Source organism: Melanerpes formicivorus, unplaced genomic scaffold (genome assembly GCF_026170545.1).
Source record: "Melanerpes formicivorus ecotype bairdi unplaced genomic scaffold, bMelFor1.0.p_v2 SCAF_117, whole genome shotgun sequence".
Lineage (NCBI taxonomy): Eukaryota > Metazoa > Chordata > Aves > Piciformes > Picidae > Melanerpes > Melanerpes formicivorus.
This window is the reverse complement of record NW_027142469.1, coordinates 996,304-1,016,178: the sequence shown is the minus strand read 5'-3', so window position 1 is coordinate 1,016,178 and position 19,875 is coordinate 996,304. Positions and strand designations below refer to the sequence as shown.

Below are 19,875 nucleotides of genomic sequence, written 5' to 3'. Positions count from 1 at the left end.
ATAACTTCAGAATGGGAATTTAGAAAGATGAAGCCTATAAGGAAACTGATAAGTGAAAAACTGGTAATAGTAAAATCCCCTCATTTTAAGTGTGTTTCTCTGCTTAGGCCTTTCCCATTAATAAAAAGGGAAAAAGTAGGTGCTGATGTTGTTTAAGAGGTAATACAGTTTTTTAATGGGAGATGGGGGGGGGAAATCAACAGATCTTGACCACAGAAGAATAATCAGTAGCCTTCATGAGGAGAACACAGAAAGGCAGGAGAAAGAGCTATTTGAAGAGCAAAACAGTCTTTCTACCAGTTTGGTTGTGGGAGTTAATCTTTCCATGCTGCTCCCTAAACGTTTATTGCCTTCCTCTGATGCAGATAAACATGTATATGCATGGCTATGTAAAACCTATTTCATTGTATTTTAGCTGTCAATGATTAATAGTGATCAGCTCTGATTAAATTATTCACTAACATAACACACATTACATCTATCACATATGAAATACATGCTTATGTGTATATATGCATTTTGCTATTAGGTGAATATATGGCTTTTGGACACTCCCAACAAATTAATATGTCCCAGGGCCCTGGAACAGGCTGCCCAGAGAGGCTGTGGAGTCTCCTTCTCTGGAGCCTTTGCAGCCCCATCTAGATGTGTTCTGGAGAAGACTGAGAGGGGATCTGATCAATGTTTATTAATATCTGAGGGCTTGGGGTCAAGAAGGAGGGGACAGGCTCTGCTCAGTTGTGCCTTGTGATAGGAGAAGGGGCGATGGATGTCAACTCCAGCACAGGAGGTTCCACCTCAACATGAGGAGGAATTTCTTCACTATAAGAGTCACAGAGCAGTGGAAAACGTTCCTCAGAAGGATTGTGGAGTCTCTTTCCCTGGAGACTTCCAAGATCCTGTGTGGCCTGTGCTGGATTCTATGGTCCTGCTCTGGCAGGGGGGTTGGATGGGAAGATCTTCGAAGGTCCCTTCCAACCCCTAACATCCTGTGATCTTAATGTGTGGGAGGAAAGCATTACAGTTTGCTGTTCATTTCCATAGGAAAATGGGTGTTCTTGCTGCAGCTGTGGAACTTTATATTTAATTCTGCCTAAGCCTGACCAGTTACTCAAAATAGCTGCCAGTGGAATCTGAGACGCTCAGGAGGGCAGCTGTCATGGGATGGTAGCATGAAACAGGTGGCAAGAACTCTTCTATACCTCTTGTCTCCAAATCTGTTTTTCTGCTGCTGGGGGATTTCCCAACCTCATGACATCATTAAAAAATTACAAGTCTTGCCTTAGACTCACGGTGCCATGGTGGTGTGCTTTTCCTCAGACCTGCCAAGTTTGTATTAACGTTTGTTGGGGTGATCTTACACATTCAGCTGCTATTCTGTGGTACAGTGTGCACCTATGATACTGATAAAATATGTTTGTATGGATTAAATTCTGCAGATTGTTGGAAAGTATTTCTGTCTCATGAGAAACAGCTTACTCAAATGTGGTTTTGTTTTGGAAGGTACAGAAGACAAAGGACAAGGTTCAGGGCGAAAGCTTAGCAGCTCGGATGTTACATCTGAGAAGGTAAGAAAGTATTCCTGGGTAGATGAGACATAATTGCATTATGATACTCTTATGGCTTTTCCTTAATTGCAGTCCAGAAATATTTCAGGAATAGAAACAGTCCATTCTTAAATGACACATAGCTAGGTAGTAGGATTTGGTAAGCTTTCTCTTAGTTACTAACTTTGGGACAGACTTCAGGAACTGTCAGAAACAATTTAGTTGTTAAACACTTCTTGGCTCTTTTATCATCATCCTTTCTTCTCTTTCCTTCTGAAGAAGCTGCTTGATGAGGAGGAGGAGATGTCTGAATTGCAACTTAGGCTTCTTGCACTACAGTCTGCTAGTAAAAAATGGCAGCAAAAAGAGCAACAGGTGATGAAGGAAAGCAAGGAGAAATTAACAAAAACAAAGAGTGTTCCACAGAAAGTCAAGGCCAGTACGAAAGCACATTCAACAAAAAAACCGAGTGCTACAGGTAAGAAGTTGGTTGGTACTGAAATGGCTCTCAGTGGCATGACCTCAAATAGAAACCCCACCATGGTATGTTGTGTGAGATGTTGGGCAGTGAGCTTTTAATCCTTTTAAAAGCCCATACGTCTGCCCAAAGCTCTTGAAGAATCTAGGATTAGGAGGAGCCACTTGGGTAAGGTGGAGTTAATGGTGTGTGGTTTTGTTTCTTAAAGCCAAGCAAAACGTGAGGAAACAACAGACAAAGACATCCAAGAAGATGCAGCAGCAAAAGGAGCAAGACAGGCGTCAGAAAGAGGAAGACTTGAGGAAACAAGAGGAGGAGGAGGAGAGAAGAAAGAGAGAAGAAGAAATCAGAAAAATTAGGGACCTCTCAAATCAAGAAGAGCAGTACAATCGATTCATGAAGCTCGTTGGAGGAAAGAGGAGATCGAGAAGCAGGGTAACAAATGTGGTGTGGTGTTTGGGTTTTATGTTTGGGATTCTGGAGTGATTTTTGTTGTATATCCCTTCTTTCCCATCTGTCCCTGAAGAAGGAAATAAAGCCCAGGAAGTATTTCAATGTTTTAGAATAGAATTAACCAGGTTGGAAAAGACCTTTGAGATCATCCAGTCCAACCTATCACCCAACACCATCTAGTCACCTAAACCATGGCACCAAGCGCCCCATCCAGTCTCTTCCTAAACACCTCCAGTGATGGTGACTCCACCACCTCCCTGGGCAGCACATTCCAATGGCCAATCACTCCTTCTATGAAGGACTTCTTCCTCACCTCCAGCCTAAACCTCCCCGGCACAGCTTGAGACTGTGTCCTCTCGTTCTGGTGCTGCTTGCCTGGGAGAAGATACCAACCCCCACCTGGCTGCAACCTCCCTTCGGGGAGCTGTGGACAGCCATAATTCCTTGCTAGCAATAATTCCTTGCTAGACAGACATTCCCTTTGGGTTTGGTAAGATCAGTGCTGTATGTTTGCAGGTCAGTCATAAAGCATTTTCCTCCTATAGATACTTTGAACATTGTGATCCAAAAGCAGTCTAACGTCACACAAACCGACCAACCAAACTTGGCTTGTGTCTCTTAGATTGCAGTTTTGTCTTCATGTTTTCAAACCTTCTGTGTCTGCACCACTTCAGTGGCCTGCCTCTTTCAAAATGTCACCTGAGGTTTGGTTTCTTTGTAGTATTTTCTAGTGTGTCAGTGTGCAAAATATGCCCAGGCTCACAAGCTGATTACTTCAGCCTCTTTACAGGATGGCAGTTTTGTCCAGTTTATGAAGGCATAGAGTTCCTGCAGTGGTCATCGTGCTGCACTGGTTTAGGCTGTCTTCATTCACCCATCTTGAGAGGAGCAGAAGGCACTTGAATCACCAATGTTCTGCCTCTAAACCAGTACATAACAGAAAAAATGACTGTGTCAGCATAAATTCTTTTGTCATGGAAGCAGTACAGCTGCTGCAACTACCATAGAGTCAGTAAGGTTGGAAAAGACCTCAGAGATCATCAAGTCCAACCTATTTCCTAACACCTCCTGACAACTAAACCATGGCTTCAAGTGCCATGTCCAATCCTTTTTTGAACACCTCCAAGGACAGTGACTCCACCACCTCCCTGGGCAGCACATTCCAGTGGCCAAGCTAGATGCTTTACGTGCTTGGAGCTGTTGGTGCTATAAGGAAAAATGAAACTGCAACTAAAGAGGCTGAGACTCCCTCCTTGGGGTCATGTTGTAGGAGAGTCTTATTTGTAATAAGTAAAATTGAGGCTGTAAGTGTAAGCAATAGAAGTTTCAGAAGCTGCCCAAATATCTACTGAATGCCTCTGAAAGGCACAGGCTGAAGAGTTGAAGTCATGCTTACCTGTTGTGTGTATTTACACTGTTCACTGAACATCTCTTGGCATCCATGTAGTATTAGGCATTCTTAAAACAATCTGATTAGTTAAGAGTCTCTGGGCACATTTCAGTGTGGTGTTTGGCTCCTGGGACAGTAAGAGGATTCTCCACTGGACACATCAGCTTTAGAACAATCTGCACACGTTTTAAGCTAAAGACCTAACCTTTGGCTTAGTGAAGTTGATCCTTGTGTAATTTTGTGCTGTTACTAACAAGGGTAGTTCCAAGTGCCCTTGTTAATTGCCATGACAGGTTAACAGAAATAATAAAAAGGATTTCATTCTTTCAGTGTTTCAAAAATACACAACCATGGCCATTTACCAGATTGACATTGACCAATTCTCCCCCGGGGGGTGTTCAAAAAGGGATTGGATGTGGCACTTGAAGCCATGCTTTAGTTAGTCATGAGGTGTTGGGTGATAGGTTGAACTTGATGATCTCTGAGGCCTTTTCCAACCTTATTGATTCCACGAGGCACTTGAAAATTGCTGATGTATTGTGACACCCTCCCTCCCCCTCCCCCTCTGCCAAGAGATAATTTGAGTCCCTGCCTGTAGTGGATTTGATTGATTTAGAATAATAAACCTTTATTTAGAATAAACCAAACCTGGTTGGAAGAGACCTTCAAGGTAAAGCAATTAGAAGACAACACTACCAGGGCCTGTTTCTAAAATTCCAGTCTCAGTTGGCTTGCTCTGAAAGAAGGCCAGCTAACTAAACCAGACTTTTCTTGGTGTGCTTAGTCCTCAGACACCGACTTGAGATGGTCTTTGGATAAGCCGTCGACAGACAGTGCAGGAGGCATATATCAATATGATAATTATGATGAAGTTGCCATGGATACAGATAGTGAAACTAACTCTCCAGGTAAGATTTGGTCACAGTTATATGGTGATTGGGTTAAGAAGGAAAAAAAGGGAAGTGATCTTTCATTTTAGAAAGAAAGTCTGTGGTGGTTTGAGATGTGCTGGCTACAGAACTGACACTTTAAGGGGAGCTAATTATCCTGTTTCATACTGGCTGTCTTTTCTATCTCTGCTGTAGGAGTATTTTGAAGGTCTTGAAGGTTAGATTCTTCTCAATGCAGTACTGTAGAGTTTCTCCTAGGTTTCCAGGAAGCTGTGTAGCAATAGGAAGTAAGGGCCCCCGAGGTGTTGACTGGGTAGACAGCAGCTTTGCAATGAAGGGCCTGGGAGTCCCAGCGGGTATGAATGTGAGTCAGCAGCGTGGCTGTGGGTGAGAAAGGCAAACTGCAGTCTGAGTTGTAGCATTGTGACTGTAATGGATGGGTGGTTGGAGTGGGCTGTGAAGCTCAGAGACTGCATTAGTTTTCTGCTTTCATGGTAGGAGCAAGATAGTGACATTCTAGGAGTTTATCAAAGAGCTTTCTTTATTGCAGGGAAACTGTTTCAGGCCTGGGTTTCATAAATTTCCTTGGGGAATGGAGCTCTTCATTTATGGAAACAGCCTGGAAGAGCTGAGTTGTGTTGAGAAGAAAAGGCTAATGAAGGCTTTTGCTGTTGTCTTCAACTACCTAGCTTACAGTTAAAAAAGGCAGAGGCAAACTTTGGAGTGTGAGACATAAGGACAAGGGACAAAAATTGTAGCAAAATAAGTTCTAGTTAGATACAAGAGAACTTTTAACAGAGGATGGTCAAACAGTAGACCAGGTTGTCTTGGGTTTGTTGTGGAATCTCCATCCTCAAATATACTTGGAACTTGGCTGGACAAAGCCCTTAACAACTTTGCTTTGGGAGTAGCCTTTCTTTGAGTGCCTCTGCAGGGGAATGTGCCTTCAGAGGTTGTTTCCAGCCCAAAGAAGTTATTAACTTTGAGTTTGAAGTGCAGGTAAGGTATTCAGGTTTCTTTGTTCCATCTCAAAATGTGGTGTGAGCATGTGGTATGTTGAGAACTTCAGTAAGCATACTGCTCTGATGGCCATTTTCATTCCTCTTTGGTTTAAGGATTAATGTCCTAATTGTAAGCAGAAGTTTTCAGCAGGATTTGAGAGAGTCCAAGGGGATAGACAATCCCCAAGGGGGCTGAGTAGAACATGAGAGATATCTATATCCCATTCCATTGGTCTGCCAATTTTCTATGTAGTCTGGAGCACAGCTTGTTCTGTCTCTTCTTGCTCCTTTCCCCCTTGTCTCTCCTGACCTTGCTTTGTGTTTGGGTTATGGTAAGAAACAGCAGCTGTGAAGAGAAAGAGAACCTGTTAGTTGGCAGCAGCCCTCTGGGCTCTGTGTCCAGGGGGGCTCCCAGGGGGGGTCTGGACTGTTGTTGGTTATATGTATGTATATGTTTATTACCTTTTCTATTTAGTTTACCTTGGTATTTCATCTACTTTTGTAAACATTATTTTCATGCAATCTCCAAATTCTGAGTGAGTGTGGTTGTTTACTTGCTTCAGGGTAAATCCCAAATTGTGTGATGTGAAACCACTACACTCTTGCTTTTCACCTTCTGTTTTTTACCCCCCTCTCCTCCTCTCCTTTCTTGTTAACCTTCCATACACATTAGCTTGCTGAAGTACTGCACTTGCTGTTACCAACATGTAAGCATCTTAAACTCGAGTTTTATGTTTCATGATTCAGTATCAGCTCTGCATTTGGTCTGCTGCTGTCCTGATTTGTGCTGTTGAGAGGCTGAAGAAGGTAGATTCTTGCAGATGAAACAGGAGAGCTCAATCATTCTAAATCATTACCTGACTGGTACTGTTTGGCTGTACTTACATTTTGTGTGTGAAACAGAGAAAGGACAAGCAACTACCCTTGTTATATTTACACCTGAGAGATAAATGCACTGTGCTGTGGCTGGTGTTACCTTTCAAACTGGTGCATAGTAAAAACATTTGTCCCTTCCTTCTGCTTCATTAAAATGGTTAAAGTATAAGCCTGAGGTGGTATTGAGTAATCATCTGCCAGATTTCTCAACACCCCCAAACTTTGTTTCCTTGCAGCAGCTTCTCCAATGCAACCTCCTTTCTTTGAGTGTCCAATAGGATATTTTCCTCCTCCAGTACCACCAATTTCCTTGCCACTGCCACCTCCAATTCCAGTAAGTAACCTTGCACTGGGTGTGCTTTTGAAAGTGGTGATAAGTCTTCATTTCTAATGCTAAAGTTAGGATTAAATTTAGATTTTTAAACCATGAAATAATTTAGATCTCAGTGTCTTCTAAGTCATGAAGTAGTTGTAATTTTTGGTGTTTCAAACTCTTCTTTGTTTGCTTCTCTTTTTTTTTGTTTAATCTCAGCCTATACCATCTTTGAGCCAACTTTATATGGAGGGTATTTCTTGTGTATCTCTTGAGCCACCTCCACCCCTTCCACCTCTTCCCCCTGAGGAACCTGAACAGCCACCAAAACCTCCATTTGCTGATGAGGAGGAGGAAGAGGAGATGCTCTTGAGAGAAGAATTACTCAAGTCTTTAGCTAACAAACGAGCTTTCAGATCTGAGGTACGCCATTCTCTATTGAATGTGAACATCTAGGCAGCAATCATAGAGGAGAATCATAGAATAGTTTGGCTTGGAAGGGATTTTTAAAGGTCCTTCATAGGTCATCTAGTCCAATCCCCTTGCAATAAGCAGGGAGGTCTCAGAGTCCAATCCAACCTGGCCTTGAATGTTTTCAGGGATGGGGCATCTACCACCCTCCTGGGCAGCCCATTCCATTGTTTCACCACCCTCACTGAAGAATTTCTACCTTGACATTAAATCTAAATCTACCCTCATTTAAATAAAAACCATTGTGCCTTGCCTTACCACAAAATGTCCTGCTAAAAAGATTGTCCTCATATGTTTAGCAGCCCTCCTTTAAGTATTGAAAGGTGACAGTAAGGTCTCCTTGGAGCCTCATCTTCTCCGGGCTGAACAACTCCAATATACAATTTCTCCTCATAAAAAGGGTGCTTCAGCCACTTGATGATGTTTGTGATAATCTTCATGACTTGCTAAGTGAGGACTGCAGGCTTTTGTATGCTGCTTTTCTGATGACTGTAAAAAAAAATCATGGGCATTTCCACTGCCTTCCAAAAGAGGCAAAGAGAAATGGCCCTCAGGAACGCCCATAGGATTGTGAATTGCAGCTTGTCTTTTGTTTCTGAAGCAGTGATGAAGCTCCAAGGTACTGAAAACTGAGTGATTCCAGCACTGACAAAAAGTGTCAGCTGTCAGCTAGGAAACAAGACACTTAACCCACCCACATCAAACATCCCTCTAGCAAAAGGAGTGAGGGCTGAACTTCTCCTGAGCTGTTGATTATTTTTTGTGTGTGAGTGTGTGTTTTGGAGGGTTGGCTGAGAAAGTTTGTGGGTTTGAAAATTCAGGTTGGTTTTGGATGTCATTAAAAGGTGATGGATCTTTTGCAGCTGACCTCTGATTAGCAGGCACACGGTTGTGTGCCTTTCTGCTGTCACTGCAGAGGTTCAGGGTTTGTCTAACACACTGGGTTGGTCTGCCATGTGCCAAATTGCAAGCTGTGTGTGGAATGATGTGATTTTTGTGTCCTCTGGAAGAGCTGTGTGTAGTGTTGATTTTTGATGGTGGTTTTGTTTCACTTCACAGGAAACTTCCAGTAACAGCGGTCCGCCGTCCCCTCCTGTTCCAGACAGTTTGCAGCCCATGCCCAGAAGCAATCTGACTGCTGTCAGTATCAATACAGTGTCTCAGCCACGGGTGCAGAACACAAAGTTTGTCAGAGTACCGAGGCCTCCTCGAGCGGTGATCACAGTAAGGAACTCTTGGTGCTTTCTGTTAATAAAGCTGAGTGTTGAATCAGAGAATCAGTCATCCAGGTTGGAAAAGGCCTCAGAGATCAGCAAGTCCAACCTGTTACCTAGTACCTCCTGACAACTAAACCATGGCTCCAAGTGCCACATCCAATCTCTTTTTGAACACCTCCAGGGATGGTGACTCCACCACCTCCCTGGGCAGCACATTCCAATGGCCAATCTCTCTTTCTGGGAAGAATTTCTTCCTCATCTCCAGCCTAAACCTCCCCTGGCACAGCTTGAGACTGTGTCCTCTTGTTCTGCTGCTGGTTGCCTGGGAGAAGAGACCAACCCCCCCCCGGCTGCAACCTCTCTTCAGGGAGTTGTAGACAGCAAGGTCTCCCCGAGCCTTCTCTTCTCCAGGCTAAACAACCTCAGCTCCTGAAGTTGTCCTCAGGGTTAGACCTCATCATGGCACCTCCACTAACACAGTTGCTCGTCCTAAAGATTCAAGTACTGCAAAAGTAACTCAGCATATAGAGTATGACAATGTGCTGCATCTTCATGCTCAGCACCACTCTGAGTAAACAAAAGCAACTTTCCAGGGGGAATCTAGGCCAGCTCAGGAAGAGGACAGCTATAGGAAGTGCTGCTGGTGGAAAAAATGGGCAGATCACTTGGGTGCTCAGGAAAACTGAACAGAATCCATGGAGACAGAAATAGAGCCAAATAAAGTACTCCAAGCCTGTCTTAATAAGCTTGTCCTGAAACAAGTGGCAGTGGATTTTTGCCACTGTTAAGTATCAGAAGGGTACTTGGAGGACAAGGGACAGTGGGTGCAAACTGGAGCAGAGGAGGTTCCATGTGAACATGAGGAAAACTTTTTCACTGCCCAGAGAGGTCTTTCACTGGAGACATTCAGAACCCACCTGGATGTGTTCCTGTGTGACCTGCCTCAGGTGATGATCTGGCAGGGGGATTGGGCTGGCTGGACTCCAGAGGCTCCTTCCAACCCCTCACATGCTGTGATTCTGTGAAGTGAGCAGCAGACCTGAGGTTTTCTGGTGATACAGCACAGAATGGTGTAGCTTCAATTAAACATTTGAATTATTAGTACCTTTGATAATCCATCTACTCTGCTAGAAAAAAAATTGAGGCTGAAGTAAGCATTTACAGCTTGAGAGCATCAAAACACTTCAGAACTCATCTGAGCTAAAAGAGACCATAAATACAGTTCAGTTAATTTATTTCCCAGATTAGCACAGCCTAATGCATGCTGTTCAGTGGTAGCTAAGCCAATCTGATCGTTGTTTGTTGCCAAAAAAAGAGGTGGCCTTGCTCTTCCTCCTGCTGCTGGCCAAATAGCATTTCCCTTCTTTTAAACTGGAGTCTGGAGCATCAGTCTCATTGCTTAACTTATTTTACATGCTGAACTGTTTAGAAGAGTAACCTTGGGTGGGGAAAAAAGTACTTTTCCTTCCATTGGAAGTTGTATTATTTTGTTGAAGAGTGTATGAGCATCAGAGCTAGCACAAAAGTGGTGGCAGATGGCATGACTGTGAGTGCAGGTGGGAGACAGGAGAGAGCATTCTGTTCAGGCAGCAGACGTAGGTACGTGAGCTCAAGCTGTATTCCCTGGCTTGACTTCCATTTGAATAGTCATGGGTGGCAAGTGCAATTAGCATTTATTTGTGATGTCTGCAGTCCCCTTGGGTTGTTGGAATTGTGTTCTAAGAACAGACTTGCCTGTGTTGAGCCAGGCTGGAAACCCATCTGTTGTTTCTGGCAGTGCCCCATACACAGTGGATAGTAAGTGATTATTTTGACAGCACCTGTTACAAAGTTTAGTTTGTTGTAGCTCCTTCCTGTGCAGGTGCTCTAATGAACAATGTGACTGAATCCACACCTTTGCCTTTCTGTCACTTAGGTCTCTAATAAACCAGTTTTCTTCATAGAATCACAGAGTCAGCCAGGTTGGAAAAGACCTCAGAGATCAACAAGTCCAACCTATGACCTAATACCTAACACCTCCTGACAACTAAAGCATGGCTCCAAGAGCCGCATCCAATCCTTTATTGAACACCTCCAGGGATGGTGACTCCACCACCTCCCTGGGCAGCACATTCCAATGGCCAATTACTCTTTCTGGGAAGAACTTTCTCCTCACCTCCAGCCTAAACTTGCCCTGGTGCAGCTTGAGATTGTGTCCTCTTGTTGAAATGTGAAGCTGGTTGCTTCTTTTCAAGCAGTAACTCTAGAGCATTTGAATTGATCTAAATTGTCTGCTTGTTTCTGCATCCTACTTTGTGCTGGAATTGGCAGTCATCTGATCTGCAGTGAGAAGTTCCAGTTAGTGATGCTGGCAAAAAGTGATTAATCTTGTTCCCTGTTCCTTATGTGCTGTTGATGTTCTGCCAGTTTAACTGCCTGAGCGGCTTGCTGTAAGGTCAGCTAAGTATAACTGGGGGACAAGAGGCCTCACAGCTGTGTGGCAGAAAGATGAGGGAATTCTGCTGTGTCTGCCCCAGCATTTCAAATGCAGACTTGATTCTTGCCTCTCAGTTATTCAAAATTGCTTGCAGATGGTTGTTTTCACTACAACTGAAGTGTAGGAGTTGGATATTTGTCTCCTATGACCATGGAGATGTAAATATGCTGTAGCTATGTGGAAATAGGCTGAAAATACTCTACAGAATCACAGTGTCAGGGGTTGGAAGGGACCTCCAGAGCTCATCCAGTCCAACCCCCTGCCAGAGCAGGAGTATCCAGGGCAGGTCACACAGGAACACATCCAGGTGGGTTTTGAAAGTCTCCAGAGAAAGAGATTCCACCACCTCTCTGGGCAGCCTACTCCAGGGCTGTGGCACCCTCACAGGGAAAAAGTTTTCCATCTCCTCTGCTCCAGCTGGCACCCAGTGCCCTTTGTCCTGTCATTGGACATCCCCGAGCAGAGCCTGGCTCCATCCTTCAGGCACTGCCCTGCACATCTTTATCCACAGGAATGAGGGCACCCCTCAGGCTCCTCTGCTCCAAACTAAAGAGCCCTACATGTTTATAGTGTCAAGAATGGAGATTCACAAATGTCTAGGGCTTTTTTCTTAGCATGTGGAAAGGGAGTGCCATGATAACAAAAGGAGTTTGCCTCCTTTATTTTCTCCTGGTAACCACGTGCTTAGTTGTATTTGTCTCCAACTTTTCCATCTTGCTCTAAAATGTCTTTCATTCTCCCCACAGCTTCCAAAGCACAAGTCTGTTGTGGTTACATTAAATGACTCTGATGATAGTGAGTCTGATGGAGAGCCATCTAATTCCACCAGCAGTGTGTTTGGAGGACTAGAATCTATGATCAAAGAAGCAAGGAGAAATGTTGAGGTAAACTCCAGCAGCATTTAATAGGTTTATTCTCTAATGTTGCTTTGTGTATGGAAGTTATACTTTGGAATCAGGTCAAGAAGTGAGCACATGACTCCTGCCTGGACCTTTACTTTTTAATTTGGGTTGCATAAGGTAATTAATGTTTGTTGTTGGTTGGTTGGTTTGGTTTCTTGTGGGTGGTTTTTTTTTGGCTAAGATGACATCCTGAAGGTAGATTATATTTTTTAACCCTCCCACCCCTCCCCAGTTAATTCAATGTGTCTTTAATTACTAGCTAAAAATGTTGGCTTAGAAGACAGTATTAACCTTGAACATAGTATCATAGTATCATTCAGGGTTGGAAGGGACCACAAGGATCAGCTAGTTCCAACCCCCCTGCCATGGGCAGGGACACCCCACAGTAGATCAGCCTGGCCAGAGCCTCAGCCAGCCTGGGCTTAAACACCTCCAGGGACGGGGCCTCGACCACCTCCCTGGACAACCCATTCCAGGGTTTCACCACTCTCATGGTGAAGAACCTCCTCCTCACTCCTCACATCCAGCTTTGTTTGTGCTGAAATGCCTCTTAAAAGTAGTAGTTAGCAGCTGTATTTTCAGCTGGCCTGACCGGTGCTGACTTGAACCTCCTTGCAACAGGCCTCGAAAATCAAAGCGCCTCCAAAGGCAGAAAAGGAGAACGATCCAATGAGAACTCCAGAGGCTCTCCCAGAGGATAAGAAGATTGAATACAGACTCTTAAAAGAAGAGATTGCCAGGTACAACTGATTCTAATGGTTAATATACAAAGTATATTCTTTGTAGTCTGTTTTTGTAACTAGAAGGAAGATGTGAGTTTGGAACCCGCCAGGTTTCTTCCCCTCCCTGCTCATTTTGTAGCAGACTGAAGAAAAGTCCCTGGGTTTGAACTGACTTGGAGTAGTTGATTGCAGTTGTGGAAGGTTTTTCATTTTAACTTGAATTCTTGTCCTGCTACTTTGAAGACTTTGAAGGAGTACACATCCAAATGAATGTTGAAGCTACTGAACCTCCTTGCTTTTAACGTCTGTTTTAGCCGTGAGAAACAGCGCTTGATCAAGTCTGATCCGCTGAGGAACAACTCATCCCCTGCAAACTCTGATGGTGAGGTTGATGGGATTGGAAGGATAGCAGTAGTGACAAAACAAGTCACAGAAGCAGAGGCAAAGCTTAAGAAAAACAGGTATGTGTTTTGCTGTCTTAAGTCATGGGTTGTTTGCTTAGCAGGATGAAAATAGAATAGAATAAACCAGGTTGGAAAAGACCTTCAAGTCCAACCCATCGCCCAACACCATCTCATCAACTAAACCATGGCACCAAGTGCCTCATTCAGTCCCCTCTTAAACACCTCCAGTGATGGTGACTCCACCACCTCCCTGGGCAGCACATCCCAATGGCCAATCTCTCTTTCTGTGAAGAATTTCTTCCTAACATCCAACCTAAACCTCCCCTGGCACAGCTTGAGACTAAAATGGTAAATCTGCTCGAATGTGTAGCATTTGAAGTACAGCAAATGACTGGGCTTCTGTTGTCCTGAACAAGTTCAGCTTTGAATTCAACTGCTGCACAAAAGGAATTGTGTTGCAGTGCCTGTGTGGCGTTTGGTGGTAACTTAGGTATCATTTGGCATGCTGACTGTTTTCAGATGTACTTCTGTTCAGTGACTAGGATGTCTGTACCACCTAGTAACCCTGAAATAGGGAAAAATGAATGTGCTTTTCACTACTTAGTGCAGCTGGAGGGTAGCATATTCCAGAGGGGAGTGCCACTTGTTTATGAATGAGTGCCTCTGCAGAACAGGCTGCTGGTTGAGCCTTTTCCTGTTTGTTTGTTCTCTTTTTAGCATGCCTCTTCCATGTGCCTCAGCCTTCTTCCAAATTACTGTGAAAACCACAAGTGCTTTGCATCCTCCTTCTCTGCTTCTGTTGTCACATCTTCTGTGTGGTCTGGTGCACAAACTGTGACTCAGCCATGAAGGACATTCTTCCCCTCCCCTTTATTCACTGTTATATTGAAGTCTTTACCTTGCTTCCTGTAATGTGTAGCTTTTTAGAGTTAAATACTCTGCTGTTGTGCCCTAATGCAGTGACTTGCAGTCTGCTAATATGTGTAAGTGCTCTCAGGAAGAACTGGGCTGTTACTTAAAGTAAGAATATGTGTTTTGGATGTCTTAATGTTAAAACCAGTATTAAAGATGCACCACTTGCTTACCTTCACGGAATGGTCAGGGTTGGAAGGGACCTCAAGGATCAGCCAGTTCCAAGCCCCCTGCCATGGGCAGGGACACCTCACACTAGATCAGGTTGCCCAGAGCCACATCCAGCCTGGCCTTACAAACTTCCCATTGTCTCACAAGTGGAATGTTTTAATCTGCTCTAAACTGAGATGCTGAAGTTGGCATGCTAAAATCTGCTGCATGTGCTATCAGTATTTATTGCTTCATGAATGTTAAGGCTGTCTGTCTGGAGAAACTTAGGATGCTGTTTGAGTGAAAAAGAGCTGGGTCCTTAAATAACTAGGGTTTCACAGGAGCAGTGATGGTTCTCAGAAACTTCCCTTTGCAAGCTATTTTCTTACAAGGCTTTTCTGCTTTTAGGCTTCTGCTGATGAAGGATGAATCTGTCTTGAAACACTTGCTGCAGCAAGAGGCCAAGAAGAGGGAGAACGTTCGAATTGCTGAAAACAAAATCAACAAACTGACTGAACAGCTGCAGGCAACAGAGAAGATCTTGAATGCTAATAAGATGTTTCTCAAGAAGCTTCAGGAGCAGGTAACATGCATTTAGAAACATTTCTCTTTCCTAGAGCTGGAAATCTGGGGAAGCTTGGAGTTTTGGAGGCAGTAGGCTTTCTTTGAATTAATCATGATTGATTCCCACGTCTTTTCTCACTGTATTTTGTGTGGCCGTGTCTGAGGCTGTATCTTACTGTAGTCATTACTTCTAATATATAATTATATATTGTATTTCAGATTCACAAAGTTCAGCAACGAGTTACAGTGAAAAAAGCTCTGGCATTGAAGTATGGGGAAGAGCTTGCTCGAGCCAAAGCAGTAGCAAGTAAGGAGATTGGGAAACGGAAGCGGGAGCAAGATCATCTCGGAGTAAGTCTCTCACGGCAGAACTGGGCATGGACTCTGGGCTGGTTTGGGCCTTAGCTGGAGTTTAAGAGCTCAGATGATGACAAATTGAGAATTCCTCCCCTGCTCCCTCCCCCCTCCCCCCCACTTCCCTGATAAGGAAATGGAAAGAGGAGAGGCTGAGGGAGCTGCGACAAACAAGGAGAGCCGATGGCATCCTGGCCTGGATCAGGAACAGTGTGGTCAGCAGGACAAGGGAGGTTATTCTTCCCCTGTGCTCAGCACTGGTCAGGCCTTGAGTGTCCAGTTCTGGGCTCCTCAATTCCAGAGAGATGTTGAGGCACTGGAACATATCCAGAGAAGGGCAACAAAGCTGGGGAGGGGTCTGGAGCACAGCCCTGTGAGGAGAGGCTGAGGGAGTTGGGGTTGCTTAGCCTGCAGAAGAGGAGGCTCAGGGGAGACCTTCTTGCTCTCTCCAACTCCCTGAAGGGAGGTTGTAGCCAGGTGGGGGTTGGTCTCTTCTGCCAGGCAAGCAGCACCAGAACAAGAGGACACAGTCTCAAGCTGTGCCAGGGGAAGTTTAGGCTGGATGTGAGGAAGAAATTCTTCCCAGAAAGAGTAATTGGCCATTGGAATGGGCTGCCCAGGGAGGTGGTGGAGTCCCCATCCCTGGAAATGTTTAAAAAGAGATTGGATGAGGCACTTGGTGCCATGGTTTAGTTGATGAGATGGTGTTGGGTGATAGGTTGGACTGGATGCTCTCAAAGGTCTCAGAGATTCATGTCCAGAATAGAGATATACCCCCTGAAAAAATCACCAGACTAGCTCAGAAGTATGGAAACAAAATGAAGCTATATTTACCCAAAAAGAAAGTCAACTAAATAAAGTGTAAAAGACAATAAGCATATCCTGGATATATTTACATATATTCACAATTCAACCTCTCCATAAACACTCCTTTATAGAAAGTCAGCTCTTTCCCCCCTCCCCACAAAGGAGGCTTCTTGCTGCCCCTCCTTCCTTCTCCCAGGTACCTCACACAGTGTAGTCAAAACAAAGATTATCCTGGCAAGGCCATGGAGAGAAAGAGACAGAAGTTGCAAGCAGAAGAGAAAGAGCTCTCTGTAGTACTAAAGATAAGATTTCCAACACACCAATGGCATGATATTATCCTATCGTTGCCATTCTGTGTCCAGTCCCTAACATTTATCTTTTACTCAAAGGCTCTGGAAAATTCCTATTTACTGCAAGTTACTTGGAGACATTTTACAGAATACAGAATTAAACCAGGTTGGAAAAGACCTCAGAGATCATCCAGTCCAACCTATCGCCCAACACCAACTCATCAACTAAACCATGGCACCAAGTGCCTCAGCCAGGTTCTTTTGAAACACTTCCAGTGATGGTGACTCCACCACCTCCCTGGGCAGCCCACTCCAGTGGCTAATCACTCTTTCTGTGAGGAATTTCTTTCTAACATCCAGCCTGAACCTCCCCTGGATGTTAGGAAGAAATTCTTTGCAGAAGGAGTAATTACAATTACTGTCTGTGTTGAGTGCTAGTTCAGAGTGTCACACTCAGCTCCCATTTACCTCCTGTCAATAGATCATTAAATGTGAAGATGAAATAAAGGATAAACGGCTTTTTTTTGTTTTCTTTCCCCTTTTCAGCCAAGCAAACTGTTGAAATTGGAGAGCTCCCCTGCCTCAAGTCCCAAAAAGCATTCAGCAGAATTGATTGCACTCGAGAAGAAACGACTGCAGCAGCTGGAGTATGAATATGCTTTGAAGATTCAGAAGCTGAAAGAGGCTCGTGCACTTCAGACCAAGGAACAATCCAACGTGGCACCTCATGCAGAAGAGGAGTCTGAGTTTGCATTACCTCAGCCATCACTTCATGACCTTACCCAGGACAAATTGTCTTTGGACAGTGAAGAAAACTACTTTGATGATGAAGTTCTGTCGAACTCAAGCCGTGAACGAAGGCGATCGTTCAGGGAGTCCAATTCTTTCACTAAACCAAACCTCAAACACATGGACACTCCAAAACAAGAACCTATAAATAAACTTTCTAAAAAGGCCTCAGAAGAGCCTGAGCTGTTCCTTGGGTTGAACATTGATGAACTGAAAAAGCTGTACGCTAAAGCTGACAGCTTGAAAGAGCTGCTAGTGAAAAGCACTGCCTTTATAGTTCCCAAGGAAGATCTCTTGTGTGGTCAGGTAAATGCTGTCAAACTGAACATGAAGGTTATTTTCAGGTGGGATTGCAGTTGCTGTATATCTGTTTTATCTTCTTTCCCCAGGAAATTTCAGTGGACATGGATTTTGTTACTTCACAAAACAAACCAAGTGAAGCGAAACCATTTCCCTTTGGAGCATATCATAGCCCTCTTCTAGTATTTAAATCCTACAGGTAGGAGGATTCTAGTAGCTCTTGGACTTCCGTGTCTTTGTTCTTATTGAAGTGTTTTTCACTGCTCCTTCCTTGATATCTAGGCATGTTTAGAGAGACAAGTGAAACACTTGACTCTTCTGAAACAGTTTTGCTTAGTTTAGGAAGCCTGAAGATTTTTCAGTTACTCATTCTGGGCTGCAGGAGTCCTTTGCTGATGTGAAATCATAGAATCAATAAGGTTGGAAGAGGCTTCCAAGATCATCAAGTCCAACCTGTAATCTGCTACTTTTACTTGGTACTCCCTACTGTCCCCTGCAACTGGATTGCTGTGTGGTATAACTGAATTAGGAAAACAGTAGTTAAATGTTTTAGAACAGGAGTTTTGTATCTGAGATGAAGCAGTCCAAAACCTGGGGAAAAAAAAGATTGATAGAGGTTTATTTCAATTGAGCACCCTTTACATTGGTTAATTGAGTCAGTGACCTGGTTTGGGATGTCTGCTTGTGAAATCCTTTTGGATTCATGCCTCAGAGGTATGACCACAGTGATTCATCTTGACTTAGGTTGTCCTTGCAAGTGCCTACTTTATTTGACACCTCTGTCCTGTGACTAAAGAGAGCTTTGTGTTAGGGGTTGGAAGGGACCTCTGGAGATCTTCCAGTCCAACCCCCCTGCCAGAACAGAAGCATAGAATCCAGCAGAGGTCACACAGGAACACATCCAGACAGGGCTGGAAAGGCTCCAGAGAAGGAGACTCCACAACCTCTCTGGGCAGCCTGCTCCAGGGCTCTGGCACCCTCACAGTGAAGTTCTTCCTCATGTTGAGGTGGAACCTCCTGTGCTGGAGTTTACATCCATTGCCCCTTGTCCTATCCCAGGGCACAAGTGAGCAGAGCCTGTCCCTTCCTTCCTGACCCCCAGCCCTCAGCTATTGATAGACATTGATCAGATCCCTCTCAGTCTTCTCTCCAGACTAAACAGCCCCAGGGCTCTCAGCCTCTCCTCCCCAGGCAGTGCTGCAGTCCCTTCAGCATCCTTGTAGCCCTCCCCTGGACTCTCTCCAGCAGATCCCTGTCCCTCCTGAACTGTGGAGCTCAGAATTGGATCCAATATTCTAGGTGGAGCTTCACCAGGGCAGAGTAGAGGGGAAGGATCTGATGGACACACTCCTCTTAATGCACCCCAGGATATATTATCAAACCTGAGCTGAAGTTTTAACCCAAGCATTAGTCTGCTCAGCTGAGACTGGATTTTGTTCAGCTATTCTAATATGTGGGGTTTTCAGACTAATCTTTCACAGTTCTTTTGCTTGTGTTTGACACTGGTCTTGTGTTGGCTAGAGCATGAGTGCACTTTTTCTAGAACTAGACTGAAATTCAGTTTGAGCAGTTTGCTTTCCCTCTGGGGTCGTTGCTGCACTTCCTGTTCCTGTATGAATGATACCCTGCACCTGGAGGAGAGTCATGGAATGGAATCATAGAAATGTTTTGGTTGGAGACATCCTCGAAGATCCCAGAGTCCAACATCAGCCTAACACAACCATGACCATTAAACCATGTCCCAAAGTGCCATGTGCACACATTTCTTGCACCCCTCCAGGGACAGTGACTCCACCACCTCCTTGGGTGGCCTATTCCAGTGCCTGACCACTCTTTCTGTAAAGAATTCTTTCCTAATCTCCAATCCGAAGCTCCCTTGGCACAACTTCAGGCCATTTCCTGTCATTCTAACACTAGGGAGAATAGACCAACCCCCTCCTAACTCCCAACCTCCTTCCAGGAAGCCCGAGATCCTGTTTCTCAGTAGAGAATGCACAGAATCTAGAATCTATTTAGATGGAGAAGTACTGTTTTGGTTCCTCCCTGTCTCATTGTTTCTGCCTTCCTTCTGAGTCGTGGGCCGGCAGCACTTTTGGCTAGCAGCAGGGCTTCAGGAATAGTCAGAATTAGTGCAGAAGAAGTGATTATGTTTAAAATGTTTGCTTTAGTAAACTGCTATCTTCCCTTGCCATGCTTTGCCAGAATAATCCCTTCTTCCCTGGCAGGTTTAGCCCCTATTTTCGAACGAAGGAGAAGCTGCACCTCAGCTCAGTCACCTACAGCAACATGATCGAGCCGAAGCAGTGCTTCTGCCGCTTCGACTTGACAGGCACCTGTAACGATGATGACTGTCAGTGGTGAGTTCTTGTGGATGGTGTTGGCTGGAGCTAAACCTCTCTTTTAGATGTCTGCCCCAAAAGCCAAAACAGGAACCTTTAGAATGTCTTTCAGTGGTCTGTGTTTGTCATCCTGTGCACAAGCTCTGGGACAGAGAGTTGGTTTTGATCATAGAATCATAGAGTGGTTTGGGTTGGAAGGGACCTCCAGAGCTCGTCTAGTCCAACCCCCC

General features: G+C 44.5%; 1 protein-coding gene across 3 annotated transcripts in view; it reads left to right on the top strand.

Annotated features, from left to right (window-relative positions):
- Positions 1-19,875, top strand: part of ZFC3H1 (zinc finger C3H1-type containing) — a 50,592-nt gene that overhangs the window by 7,622 nt on the left and 23,095 nt on the right. The window contains exons 3-17 of one of the 3 annotated variants that reach the window (XM_068167431.1): positions 1,510-1,568; positions 1,827-2,025; positions 2,234-2,460; positions 4,653-4,776; positions 6,872-6,969; positions 7,168-7,371; positions 8,479-8,643; positions 11,859-11,996; positions 12,636-12,754; positions 13,051-13,197; positions 14,611-14,785; positions 14,986-15,117; positions 16,764-17,312; positions 17,396-17,505; positions 19,532-19,663. In XM_068167431.1, coding sequence (XP_068023532.1) covers positions 1,510-1,568; positions 1,827-2,025; positions 2,234-2,460; positions 4,653-4,776; positions 6,872-6,969; positions 7,168-7,371; positions 8,479-8,643; positions 11,859-11,996; positions 12,636-12,754; positions 13,051-13,197; positions 14,611-14,785; positions 14,986-15,117; positions 16,764-17,312; positions 17,396-17,505; positions 19,532-19,663 — 2,578 coding nt within the window. Of the gene's footprint in view, positions 1-1,503; positions 1,569-1,826; positions 2,026-2,233; positions 2,461-4,652; positions 4,777-6,871; positions 6,970-7,167; positions 7,372-8,478; positions 8,644-11,858; positions 11,997-12,635; positions 12,755-13,050; positions 13,198-14,610; positions 14,786-14,985; positions 15,118-16,763; positions 17,313-17,395; positions 17,506-19,531; positions 19,664-19,875 lie in introns of all 3 variants that reach the window. The other 2 variants (XM_068167430.1, XM_068167429.1) reach the window with 2 other exon arrangements.